This window comes from Leucoraja erinacea, chromosome 2, assembly GCF_028641065.1.
Source record: "Leucoraja erinacea ecotype New England chromosome 2, Leri_hhj_1, whole genome shotgun sequence".
Lineage (NCBI taxonomy): Eukaryota > Metazoa > Chordata > Chondrichthyes > Rajiformes > Rajidae > Leucoraja > Leucoraja erinaceus.
The window spans coordinates 49,320,154-49,333,554 of NC_073378.1; the positions used below are offsets into that span (position 1 = coordinate 49,320,154).

Genomic DNA, 13,401 nt, shown 5'->3' on the forward strand with positions numbered 1-13,401 from the left:
GTCCTTTTCAGAATGGCAGGCGGTGGTGAGTGGAGTGCCGCAAAGCTCAGTGTTTAGGTCGCAACTGTTTACCATATATATTAATGATTTGGAAGACGGAATTAGGAGCAATACCAGCAAGTTTGCTGATGACACAAAGCTGGGTGGCAGTGTGATCTGTGAAGAGGATGTTAAGAGGTTGCAGGGTGACCTGGACAAGTTGAGTGAGTGGGCAGATGTGTGGCAGATGCAGTATAATATAGATAAATGTGAGGTTATCCACTTTGATGGCAAAAACAAGGGGGCGATTATTATCTCAATGGGGTTAGGTTAGGTAAGGGGTATGTGCAGCGAGACCTGGGTGTCCTTGTACACCGGTCACTGAAAGTTGGCGTGCAGGTACAGCAGGTAGTGAAGAAAGCTAATGGAATGTTGGCCTTCATAACAAGAGGATTCCAGTATAGGAGTAAAGAGGTTCTTCTGCAGTTGTATAGGGCTCTGGTGAGACCACATCTGGAGTATTGTGTACAGTTTTGGTCTCCTAATTTGAGGAAGGACATCCTTGTGATTGAGGCAGTGCAGCTTAGGTTCACAAAATTGATTCCGGGGATGGCGGGACTGTCATATGAGGAAAGATTGAAAAGACTAGGCATGTATTCACTGGAGTTTAGAAGGATGAGGGGAGATCTTATAGAAACATATACAATTATAAAAGAACTGGACAAGCTAGATGCAGGAAAAATGTTCCCAATGTTGGGCGAGTCCAGAACCAGGGGCTACAGTCTTAGAATAAAGGGGAAGCCATTTAAGACTGAGGTGAGAAAAAACTTTTTCACCCAGAGTTGTGAATTTGTGGAATTCCCTGCCACAGAGGCAGTGGAGGCCAAGTCACTGGATGGATTTAAGAGAGAGTTAGATAGAGCTCTAGGGGCTAGTGGAATCAAGGGATATGGGGAGAAGGCAGGCACGGGTTATTGATTGAGGACGATCAGCCATGATCGCAATGAATGGCGGTGCTGGCTCGAAGGGCCGAATGGCCTCCTCCTGCACCTATTTTCTATGTTACTATGTAAAATGATTGTGGGGTATAATTATGACATGCTATATATATGTAGAAGTGGCATGGTGGTGGCAGCATTTAGTGCCTCTACTTCCCAGTTCTATCCCAGATCGATCATGACCATGGGTGCTACCTGTTGAATCCAGAAAGTGCAGCTGCTGCTTTACATAAAAGGACACAAGGTGCTGGAGTTGCTCAGCGGGTCAGGCAGCATCTCCGGAGTACATGGATGGGTGACAGACTGATTCCTATTGCTAACTATCAGTTGCATGTTCTCTGGTTGCTCCAGTTTCCTCCCACATTCCAAAATACATGCTGGTGGGTTAATTGGCTACTGTACATTATTCCTTAGTATAGGAAAGTGACAAAATAATTAAGAGGGTGTGTTGTGTTTGAGAGAGTAACATTTGCAGGGTTACAAGGAAATATGGATGTGGAAATGAGACTAATTGGATTCCTCTGTTGGGAACAGGCATGAACCCGAATAGCCTCCTTTAGAATTGGGATAAGTTTAAATATGTTAAAGACATACACAAGATCTAACTCACTGTTTTCCATTAATATTTCACATTCATTAGAACATTATTATCTATTTTTTAATATCCACTATTTCAGAAGGGTGATGCTGAAAGAATCTTCATTAAAAATATTCTGAATCATTCAATTACTGAACATCAATAATTAACCTATTCACACAGATTTTTGAACCCAATGAAACTGTGAAATAATCATTGTATCAATGATTTCCTTGTAATGATTCAATGAAGCAACATACTGTATAAAAAAATCTAGTTCACTGATAGTTAATTAATCTCCAATGGTAAATGTTGTTAATTTGAAATGTTGCAACATACTGTTATTAGGACAGTACCCTCTTGTTGATGCTGCCTTGGATTTTAATAAATTTGGCCCTTGATATTGTTTAGTCTAGTAGAATCTCGGGACAGAATGTGCCAAGCCAGTGTTATTAGAGCACAGAACAAAACACATGGAATTAAGCAATAATGTTCAGTTAAGTTTTGACTTGATTTTTCATGAAAAGTTAATTGCAGATTATCACATTTTCAATATAATAGAATAAACATTTGAATGCAAGTTTAAGTTTAATTTTTGAAAATTGCTTTGCAGAATGTATGCAGTAAGTTTAGAGAGGGTACCTTGAGCAATGGTATAATCTCGTGCTCAGTGCAAAGATGGATAACTATAGTAATTGTGGTGTTCAAATAGATATAAAGGTTGCATTCTATTCAGTTTTAATCAGGTGGTCTCATAACAAATTAATCATGATCTCATTTGTTAAAATTAACGTGATTACATAATGTAGAAATATTCTGAATCTATTGCCATCTATCATGAATTAGATATTTTCACAAAAAAAAATCATAATTACTTCCAACAGATTCAGATTTATTTTGTTTAATTCTGCGTATTACTGGCAAGACCAACACTAGACCATTCCTAAAGAGGAAACAGGCAGCCATCTTCCTGAACCATTATAGACGTTGTGGTCAAAGAACACCCACAATGTTGTTTGTATGATGTTCCTGGTTGTTGAGCCAGGAATTATGAGATAATGATTTTTTCCAAGGCAGATTGTTGTGTAACTTGGAAAGAAACTTAGACATTGCAGTGTTCACGTAAACCTGCTGCTTTGGTCCTCATTTGTAAGGATAGGAATTTGCAAGCTGCTGCAGTAGAAGCATTAGTTGGGTAGATACAGTGAATCATGTAAATGTCATTCAAGGATTGAACATTTTGGACAACAGGTACATGAAGAAAACCTTTTCTACTCGGAGAGTAGCTGGGATTTGTAATTATCTTCCTGTAAGAGTGGTAGTGAAAGAACCAGTCAGTACTTTTGAATAGGAAAAGGATAGACATTTGGGGAAAAAGTAAGTTTTAGGGCTGTGAGGAAAGAGCAGAGAAATGGGACTGATGGGATTGCTTTGCTGAGAACTAGCTTGAGCTCCTTCTGCTATCCTGCAGATGTAACGTGCTGCAAAATATCCGTTTGGAGTTGCTGCTGGAGCCACATAACTAACGTGACTGGTCCATGTTGGTTCACAGGAAGTTGGTGGGTGTTCAGTGATGGCAATGCCATTGACTGCCACAGGTTGGTAGTGGGGATCTCTTCTGTTGGAGATGGTTACTGCCTGACTGTCGGGTGGCATGAATGTTGCTTGTCACTTAGCAATCATGGCTGCTTGTCGTTTGGGCTTCTTGAATTGAGTCTTGGATTTCCTCATCCTTTGAGGCATTGCAAATGGAATAATCATCAACAAACCGCTCCACTTATGACTTTCTAAAATAGGGATTGTTCACGATAACTAGTTAGTGAAGTTGGGCTTAAGACATGTTGAGAGCCAGAAAACAGTCCCAACTCCCCCTTATTGACCCAGATGCCTCAACAAAGGTACTCACACTTGCCTGCACCTGTCCGACATCCCTCTAAACCTTTCTTATCCATATACCTGACCAAATGTATTTTAAATATTGATATTGCACCTGCTTCAACCACTTCAACTGGGGTCAGATAATAGCACTTTGATGAGTAAAATCACTTGAAAACAAGCACCTGCAATGCTGGGGACATGAGAGGAAAACTGTGATGCACCATCCACTTGCGATTTTTGTTTCAAGATGATTGTGAACACTAGCAATGTGGTTTGCATTTATGGTCTAAAGAAGGGTCTCGACCCGAAAGGTCACCCATTCCTTGTCTGTCTGTCTGCCTGTCCTGCTGAGGCACTCCAGCATTTTGTGTCTATTTTCAATTTAAACCAGCACCTGCAGTTCTTTCTTACACATTATTTCTGCTCCACTGCAAAATCTCCTCAAGGTATGTTTACTTTGAAGAAGTTCTCCTCCTCCGACGAAAGTTCAGCAAGAGTCTGAAAAAGGGTCTCGACCCGAAACGTCACCCATTCGTTCTCTCCAGGGATGCTACCTGTTCCGCTGAGTTAAGGGCCTATCCCACTTTCCTGAGTTTTTCACGAATTCTCCCGAATTATTCCCGAATCCTGCCGAATTATTCACAAATTCTCCCGAGTTTTTCCCTTGATTCAAACTCGCAGAATGTTCGTAACGAGTCCGTAGGAGGCCGCAGGAGTCCGTAGATATATCGTAGCGGCATGTTATTCCAGCAGTAGGTACTCGGGGCATCGGGTAAGTCGGGATGTTTTTTCCAGCCTGATACAAAATGTTCACGAGTAAAAAAATAGCCCCGAATACCTACGACTGGCATAACGAGCCACTACGATATATCTACAGACTCCTACATCCTCCTACGGACTCGTTACGAACATTCTGCGAGTTTGAATCAAGGGGAAAACTCGGGAGAATTCGTGAATAACTTGGGAAAGTGGGACAGGTCCTTTACTCCAGCATTTTGTGTCTATCTTTGATTTAAACCAGCATCTGCAGTTCTTTCTACACATTGTTTGCATTCATGTTATCTGGACTGTGCCATTAAATCTTAAGTCTCCATAAGCTGTTTATAGACAATAGGTGCAGGAGTAAGCCATTCGGCCCTATTTACTTCCAGCCTGTACCTTAGGCACAACCACCTCATTGTAACTTTTATCAATGATAAGAATTATCTTATCTACAATTCCTTGTTGCTTACATTTTTTTTTAATACTATAGATCTATAGATTTCAGCTCCGACCTGCATTTTACAAGTTTAATATGTTAGACAATAGACAATAAGACAATAGGTGCAGGAGTAGGCCATTCGGCCCTTCGAGCCAGCACAGCCATTCAATGTGATCATGGCTGATCATCCCCAATCAGTACCCCGTTCCTGCCTTCTTCCCATGTCCCCTGACTCCACTAATTTTAAGAGCCCTATCTGGCTCTCTCTTGAAAGCATCCAGAGAACGGTTTAGTTGTCCACTGCAATTCTCAATGGATTTGACAACTACAGAGATTTAATCAAGTCAATGGATGATTTGGTTTATGTCCATAGCATGCTACTTTGTTTGATGGAATTCATGTAGCCTTTGTTTTAGCTTGAAGAAATGTTCACTTTGTCTGTATTGCTCCACTATAACCCTGATTGAACTGGATTTGTTTATCTGGCTGAGGAAAAACAGGCCATGGGATTGTGCTAGAATATAGTTCTGGCTTGCAATGTCTCAGAGAAAATGTTTGGGCACCAGGTTGTAATCTGAATATATTCTTTTCAGTGTTGTGATAATCCAACACTTCTTAATGGAGGGTGAGCTCAGTGTGAAGAAGATAGACCTTTGCTTCCTCAAATTCTGTAGTGGTCATCACTGCCAACACTGTCTCAGGCAAATTGAATCACAACAGCCACGATAGAGAGTGCATGGTCCGGTGTGTTGTCTGTGCTGGTTCTCCCCGTGTCTGTTGCCAGCCTGATCTCATGGCCGTGTCCTTCAAGACTCGGCCAGCTGCTTAAGGACTGGTACTACCACGCTATTCTTGGTGATTGATATCGAACTCCCCCACTCACAGTACACTCTGTGCCCTTGCTTCTTTCAAGTGATGTGAAACATGGATGAGTACTGATTCATCAGTTAAACAGAAGTGACATATGCCAAAGCAGCAAGTGATTATATAACATCCTTCAGACTTTCTTTTTCACGGTGAGCTTGTGTAATGGTATGCAATACCTCTGAAATTCATGTGCATAAAAATAAATATATAAGATCACTGTCAAGAAGGGTTGCCAACTGTCCTGTATTAGCCGGGAGATCCCGTATATTGGGCTAAATTGATTTGTCCCATACGGGACCGCCCTTGTCCCGTATTTGACTGCTACTACTCAGATCTAGGGGACTGTCGGGTCGGAACGCTGCGTCCGTCCCCGCCTCCCCCGTCCTGACGTAGTGCAGTCCATGGAGTGCAGCAGCAGCGCCTCGCCTGTAGCACCATCGATCTGACCTTCGGACCTTCGCTTACCGCCAACACCACCACCCCTCTTTCCCATCGGCTCATGAGTTGGATGGGGTGCCTGACTTAGCAAGCGACGTCACGCGCTAAGTCCGGTGCCCGGGCCAAAACTCCTCAGCTGGCCCACCGGCTGGGATTTGTGTGCAGTCCAGCACCCGGGCCAACTCATCATTCACCCAGCTACGGCCGAGTCGGTCAACGAATTGCCATCAGGAATTTGTCCCTTATTTTGATCTTTTGTCCCTTATTTGGCAGTGAAAGAGTTGGCAACCCTACTGTCAAGTGAACAGATTTTTTTTTTAAGGAATATTGAAAGGAACAGTAGGTATTTGTTAATTGATGAGAAGCTCCTGGAACTCTTAAGACAAAGTCATCAAGGCACACGTTGAAGGATTGATCACTTATGAAAGAAACATCACTTTTGATGAGATTTTAGGGATTCAATAGCTTTAAATTAAGCAGTCCTTTTAAGGTTGCATAATGCTGACATTTTGTGAATTCTAACACACTTTCCAATTTAATTCTCTCTAAGTCTGGCTCCAGTTCCTTTTTAGTTCCCAATGTCGAGTTTGTTGCTTTTCCCTTCAGAGCAATGAGTCAGTTATGTGGGCGTGACAAAGATCACAGGCTCCACTCTTCCAGAAACTTGTGGTTCCAGTCTTGCCCACATTTCTGACTGACTGGCCACTTTAATAATAAACAAATACTTCAAATTTTACTGTAATCTTCCTCAATAATTGAAAGGGCTAGGTGTTTTTTTTTTACCCAGCATTAAGGCTATTTTGGGATAGATTTCTAGATGAAAGCTATCTCTAGGCATTTATGGGTTTGAAGTGAGTCCAAACAAATTGTGGAACACTTTACATAACACCTGACCAATATGTTGAAGGTTACAATACTTCAGAATTTTATATTGTGGCCATTGAAATCACTAATGAGTGCTATAGAATGATTGAATAATATTTACTTCACCAACTTTGAAATAAAGTTATTTATGTTTGTTTATTTATTAATGTTCCCCCAATCAGTTGACCTCCCTTTAAAGTTATTTTTTCTTTCTTTTTAGAATACTTGAATGGCAAGCTGCCTGGTTATGCCAGGTCAGGTGCATTGACAAGGATAGTGGTGAACCTCTCATATCTATCCCAATGTAGGATCCTGTTATTGAAATGGATAACGCCTATTTATATCCCGATGATTAGAACCACAAGTATTAGAAAGACAATAAAATCGTCAGGTGAAGCAGTCATCTTACTCCTCTGTCCCCGACGTACAAAATGTTAAGAACATTAAAAAAACAGATCTTTTATTTTACTCTTTCAATTAGAATTGTATCTAATTTATACCAACATCTTTCACTACCTTTGCAAAGATTCACCACACTGAATGGAAAAAATCCCTCCTTATTTCATTTTCCTAAATGGCCAGTCCTTTAATTTGAGGCTGTTGCACATAGTTCTAGAACCCTTAGGAAGGAAAAAAATTACCCTGTAACCTATGTACCTATGTCTGAAGAAGGGTTTCGGCCCAAAACGTTGCCTACTTCCTTCGCTCCATAGATGCTGCTGCACCCGCTGAGTTTCTCCAGCATTTTTGTGTACCTATGTACCTTGTTGGACTTGTGAATATTTTTTTATAGATTCCCTATTGTTCTTATAAACAGCAGATAATGGAAGCAGAGTAAGCTCCTCGTAAGACAGACTTGTCATACTAGGAATCAGCAAGATGAATATTTGCTGCACCATCTGCATATGTATCCCTCCATAGCAAAAGTATCCTTATTTAAGTAAGCACACCAAAATGATACACAATAACCCAGGTATGGTCTCACCAAGGCTCAATATAATTACAATAAGACATCTTTACTTCTATTTGAATCCTCTTGCAGTGAAGGCAAACATAACATTTCCTAATTGTCTGCTTAACTGCATGTATGTTATCTTTCAGTAACTTCTGTACGATTCCTTGGTCCCTTTGAACATTGCATTTAACTGCATGCTTTTTCATTTATTTTCTACCGCGTATGTATAATTTCACATTCTTTTTCACTTTACATTCCATCACGATACGATACGAAAAAACTTTATTCATCCCCAGAGGGAAATTGGTCTGCCGACAGTCACAACACACAAGGTACACAAAAACTTGAAATTAAAAGTGAAAACAAAAAGAAAAATACAAGCGCCTGTTGGCTGGCTGCCATGTGCACAGTGCCTTCACCGGAACAAATGACCAAACAAACACAGACTTATCCCCTGGATAGAGGATTCTAAACTAGAGTGCCCCTCCCCTCCCCCACACTGGATCCCCCTTTGTCTTCCCCTCCCACCTCAGGCTCATCGACCTCAAGGCCCCACTGCCGCCGATGCCCATGTTGCTGTTGAGGCTACTGCCGAGGCACCCGCTGCCACCGCTGAGGCTCCTTCGGCCCAGACATTCACTGCAGTCCCCTGGGAGGCCAGTGTGGCGAGCCGGGCCTACAGGGGCGCGTTCCGCTCTTCAGTCGCGTTCTGGTCGTCGTCGGCAGCACAGTTTAGGTATGTTACAAAACCTACCTGAATCGCCATTGGGAATCTGCCCACAGCCAGGTCCGCGATTTTGGCGCTGTTTGGAGGGGGCGGGTTTAAAACGCGATTTTTACTAGGCTGTACTAATCGCAGATGTTCAGCCTAGTAAATCATTAACGAAAAATCGCTGCAAGACCCGGTCGCAAAAGGTATTATTAGTTTTATAGGCCTCGATAATATAGTTATAATAGTTTAAAATTACTGTCTCATTCCGCAACCTCTCGCAGCCCCAGGGTTTTATAAAGCAAACAATTAAAGGTATGTACCTTATTTTTACATTAAATGGGGCATATATATAACCCTATATATCAAGTTATCTATAGCGAGTAGTTAATTTTGGGCTTTTTATATCCCGCAGTATTTTTCTCGGCATTTGAGGGCACTAATCCAGCGCTATGTCAACGTTCTAAACCAGCGCGCGTTCACATGAACCCACTAGAAAGTCGATTTAAATGGGCATTTATTTACAGCAATTGAACACTAAATTCCTTCCATTTGGCCTATAAATTAATGTAAATTAGATATAAAAATCATGTTATATTGTGAATTATTTGTGAATAATCTTTGGACACTTAGGCTATTTAAAAATGTTAATCTTTCCTTAAGAAATGGGCTTTTGATTATCCAAGATCACAGCTTTTTTGTAATGTCCATTGAAAATCAATAGGGAACAAGATGCTAATTTCCGAGTATGAAAATGGCCATAACTTTTTTAATACTTGAGATATGAAAGTGAATTTGGTGTCAAATTAAACTTATTGCTATGCTTTATCTGATGGGATAAATTGCAGACTTGATTTTTTAAATCTCAAAATTTTGTAACATTGCTACACAGTTGTACAGTGGGTAGATCGTGCCCGCGTGGCTCCCCGGGACACTACTGTTGCGCGCTTGGGTCTCCATGACCCCGGACCATCACCATGTTAGTGCTCACTCACCTAGCCTTTCAATACCTTCTTGACATCGTTTTGTATCCTCGTCATTGCTCACATTCTTACTTGATTTTATGTCATCAACAAACTTAGAAATATTACATTTTATCCCCTCAACCAAATCATTAATAGCGATTATAAACGGCTAGTGCTTCACTAGTCACAGCTGGTCACCCTGAGAAGGAAGACCATTTATTCCAAGTCTTTATCACTGTCTGTTAACCAATTCTCTTTTCACACAAGTATATTTCCCCAATTTCATGTGTTCCTTTGTGGGACCTTATTGAAACACTAACCACATTGCATCCACTTATTCCCTCACATCTATTAGATTTCAATATAAGATGGACAGCAAGTTTACTCATAATTTAAGAAGCTTATGGTGCTCCTGGTCCATTTAAATATCCATTCCATGTCATGTGTGATAGGTGCTGTTGTTATATTTGCAATGTAAAGTCAACCATTGACTCAATGTTAAAAAACTCTGTAAAAGGTAAGGGATTCTCAGACTGGAGACCATGAGGGCATGAAACACCTTTTGTCAGTAGATTTAGCGAAATGCTGCTTATAAAATAAATACTTCTTCATCCCTATTACAACTCGCATTATTACAAGAAGAATTAAACTCAAGTTTTCCTCTTTTCTGAGACCTATCATGACTGCAGTGTTGAATTTGGATCACCTGTTCCGGGGAATGGATCAAGCTGCTAACTTCATTCAGTTGTGACGGTGAACAGCTGGCAGCAGGGAAATGACAATTGTTTTCCTTGGGACTGATATGGACAGGAATGCAGTGCCTGATAACCCATTGTGCCATGGGTGTCTGTTCTGTTTTGTTATTTCATTTCAAATATTAAATAATAAATGTTGTCCTCAACACCCTATTTCTGGTAACGTAATAAAATCTGCTGCAAATCACTGAGGCTAAGTAATCACTGTGGACATTTGCTCTTTAACGTTGTTTTCATTAATAATATTTATTGGTTTGTTTTTGGAGTCATCCAGTATACTTGTTAGTACACCTTGAAAGGCTAAGCTCTGTATGTTAACATAACACATTGCAGTTAATAATTTGATGTTTGAAATATATTGTAGATAAAATATTGGTATAATGTTAACGAAGATTTCAGTTTTAAAGGCTCTGCAAATCTGCAGTTATTTAAAGAGCTGCTGACTACTGTAACAAAATTCCCACCATAAAATCCTTTCATCATTTTCATGCTTGTAAACTTGGTTAGGAAATTAATATGCTTCGCGTTAACCATTTCCAGAAGAGAGACCTTTAATTCATTTAATGAATTTCATTTTTCCTAAAATAGTTTTCCATTCAATAATTTACATTTCTATTGCAAATGGTAGATTTTTTCATTTTATTTAAATTATTTTTAAATTTTCTTTATTTCTGTTTGTTTTTCCTTGTTGTGAAGTCGTGTTTTAAATAATGCCTGCCCTCTAACAATGTGATTACAGTAAAGAAAGCTGTGTTATGAATATGCAAACCTCCTGGGGACAGGACTAATAACTGAGAGCTTACAGTATTGGATATTATTTATTTGACCTCTTTTAATTATATTTTTATTCACTTCTTCATACCATATTAAAACATACAAACTTCCAGATTGGGAATTGGACAAAAAAATAAAATAAGCTTATTCTGAAACTGTAAAAAATATATATACTTTAATCTAGTCCTCTAATTCATTTCAAAAGAATGCAAGAGTTTACTTGCTAAATTCATCTAATCTAATAAGGAATATGTGTACACATTTGCATTAATTTTCTGGAAACCATTGAAAAACAGCAATTCAAAATTCTTGGCTCAGATATGTAGTCACATAAAATGTCATTAAATAAATCATGAACTTATCGAATGGATTATCAAGTCCATGATTTTCTTTGCTTGTTCTCCGTGGCAGATGACCCTCCTCCATTCACGCCACAAAACTATCTCACTGTCCCTGACCTCTTCTCCACCATGCCCCTTTCCCTGCATTCTGAATCGGATACTGACCTACTTGTTTTCTCTTGTGAACTCTGTAATGAAGGAAAAGCCTTTTAGTACATACATGTGCACAGTGTGGTTGGGGCTCATGTAGAATTTTGCAGCCGCAGATTCCTGAAAAATGTCCCAGAAATTTTTAAACGCTTTTCCGATGGCAAAGAACTTTTAGACCATTAGGTTTTAACTATAGCTTGAAAAAATGGCATTGTGCAAATATATAACACGGAAATATATCTGTTTTCTTCAAGTTACGAGTAAAAATCAAATGTATACAACTTGGAATTTGTTTGAAATACACAGCAAGTTCTGATAACCCATTAAACCCCAAATTTAACAAGAGTTCCTTTGTGAGGAAAGTTAATTCTGAATTATATTTGCATTTGCAGTGATAAGTATGAATGTACATTAGAAAAACCATTACAACCATAGTTTTGTGTCTTATCAATTTTGCTTGTCTTTTATAAGCTATTTTAGAGTACTTGACTTTAAGCAAATTACATGTAAAATTGAAAAGAAAGAAATGTGTAAAATTAAAAAGAACATGTTAATTCATACAATAGTTAGACAAAGATTTGGATTTAAATAGCAACTTTCTTGACCTCAGGATGTCCCAAAGTCTTTTACGTTTAAAATAGTTACAATCTTTCGTTCATCTGAGGAAAGAGATTGAGCCTCATTTTAACATCTTAACCAAAAGTCAGTTCACCTGACTGTCCTGCACTGATATGCACTGGTTTATCGGCCTGGATTTTTAGGTTCAAATCTTTAGAGCAGGGCTTGAACAATCTTCCGACTCTGAGCCAACAGTACTCCCGACTGACTCACAGCTGAGGTTTGTAGCGTATCTGCTCTAAATGTTTACATTAATCATTTTCACCGCTTTGGGCATTTGAGGTAGTATGTATACCTGTGGCTGAAACCAATTTTAAGTTCATTTGTTACTGACTGAAGGTTTTATTTTTTAAATGCAGAGTATGATTTCCTCCATTGTAAACAGCACTTACTATGCAAATGTATCAGCAGCAAAATGTCAAGAATTTGGAAGATGGTATAAACATTTTAAGAAGACGAAAGACATGTTTGGTAAGCAAGGAAAATAACCATTCAGTTCATTATGATGGTAATGGTGGGCACGTCTTTTTCCAGTTTAGTTCTAATATTGTGCCTTATTAGTTTATGAATGAAATTTTAACCACTCGGCAATTACTTTGAAGCATTTTTAGCTAAATATGAAAAGACAAGAAATTTTAGTTATTAAAAAAAAATTAGATCTTAATTGAGAAATATCTGCTGTGCTCTATGTAGACATATGCATGACTGTTAGCTGCTAACCTATTTATTTTAGTTGAAAGCTATAGGATGCTTTAAACTTTAATGTTTTAACTTTTAGAAAATGATTCATGGTTATTTCTCAATAATTGTTCATTGAGATGAAGTAACAAATATTCTTAACTAATTACAACAAGTTGGGGACTGAGTGCTTTAATTGTCTGACACATACACTTCAGCATTAAAAAATCGCAGTACCATTTCGATTTGAGAGAGATGATATTTGGACAATGGAGAACACATGCACTGAACATGAAAGCACTTGTCTGAGGTTGCTTTACAGTACCACTGTCATGACTGGATCAATGTCTGGCTTTGATGGTGGTAGCACTGTACTTGACCTTCTAGTGATAGCTATATTCAGCACCTGCATAAAAGTGAATGCACAAGTTCTGTTTTCCACTATTGTCAATGCTGCACCCTTGAAACCAAAAGAGTGGAATAACAGAATGTTGAATTGTAAGGGGCATGAGTTCAAGTGCATCATGGTCTGGAATAACACTGGTTTAGACACTATAGTGAGATAATGAGAAACCCTCTAGAGATTATGACATTTTCTCTATAGTAAATTTTGTCCTTTTTGTTTTATTCTGAGCATCTCAAATATGAAATATT

General features: G+C 39.1%; 1 protein-coding gene across 9 annotated transcripts in view; it reads left to right on the top strand.

Moving 5' to 3' along the window:
- LOC129709864 (DNA-binding protein SATB1-like) overlaps positions 1 to 13,401 on the top strand; it is a 167,891-nt gene that overhangs the window by 46,226 nt on the left and 108,264 nt on the right. For all 9 annotated transcript variants that reach the window (XM_055656500.1, XM_055656526.1, XM_055656556.1 and 6 more), the window contains one exon: positions 12,429 to 12,540. In XM_055656500.1, the coding sequence (XP_055512475.1) occupies positions 12,429 to 12,540 (112 nt within the window). The remainder of the gene's footprint in view (positions 1 to 12,428; positions 12,541 to 13,401) is intronic.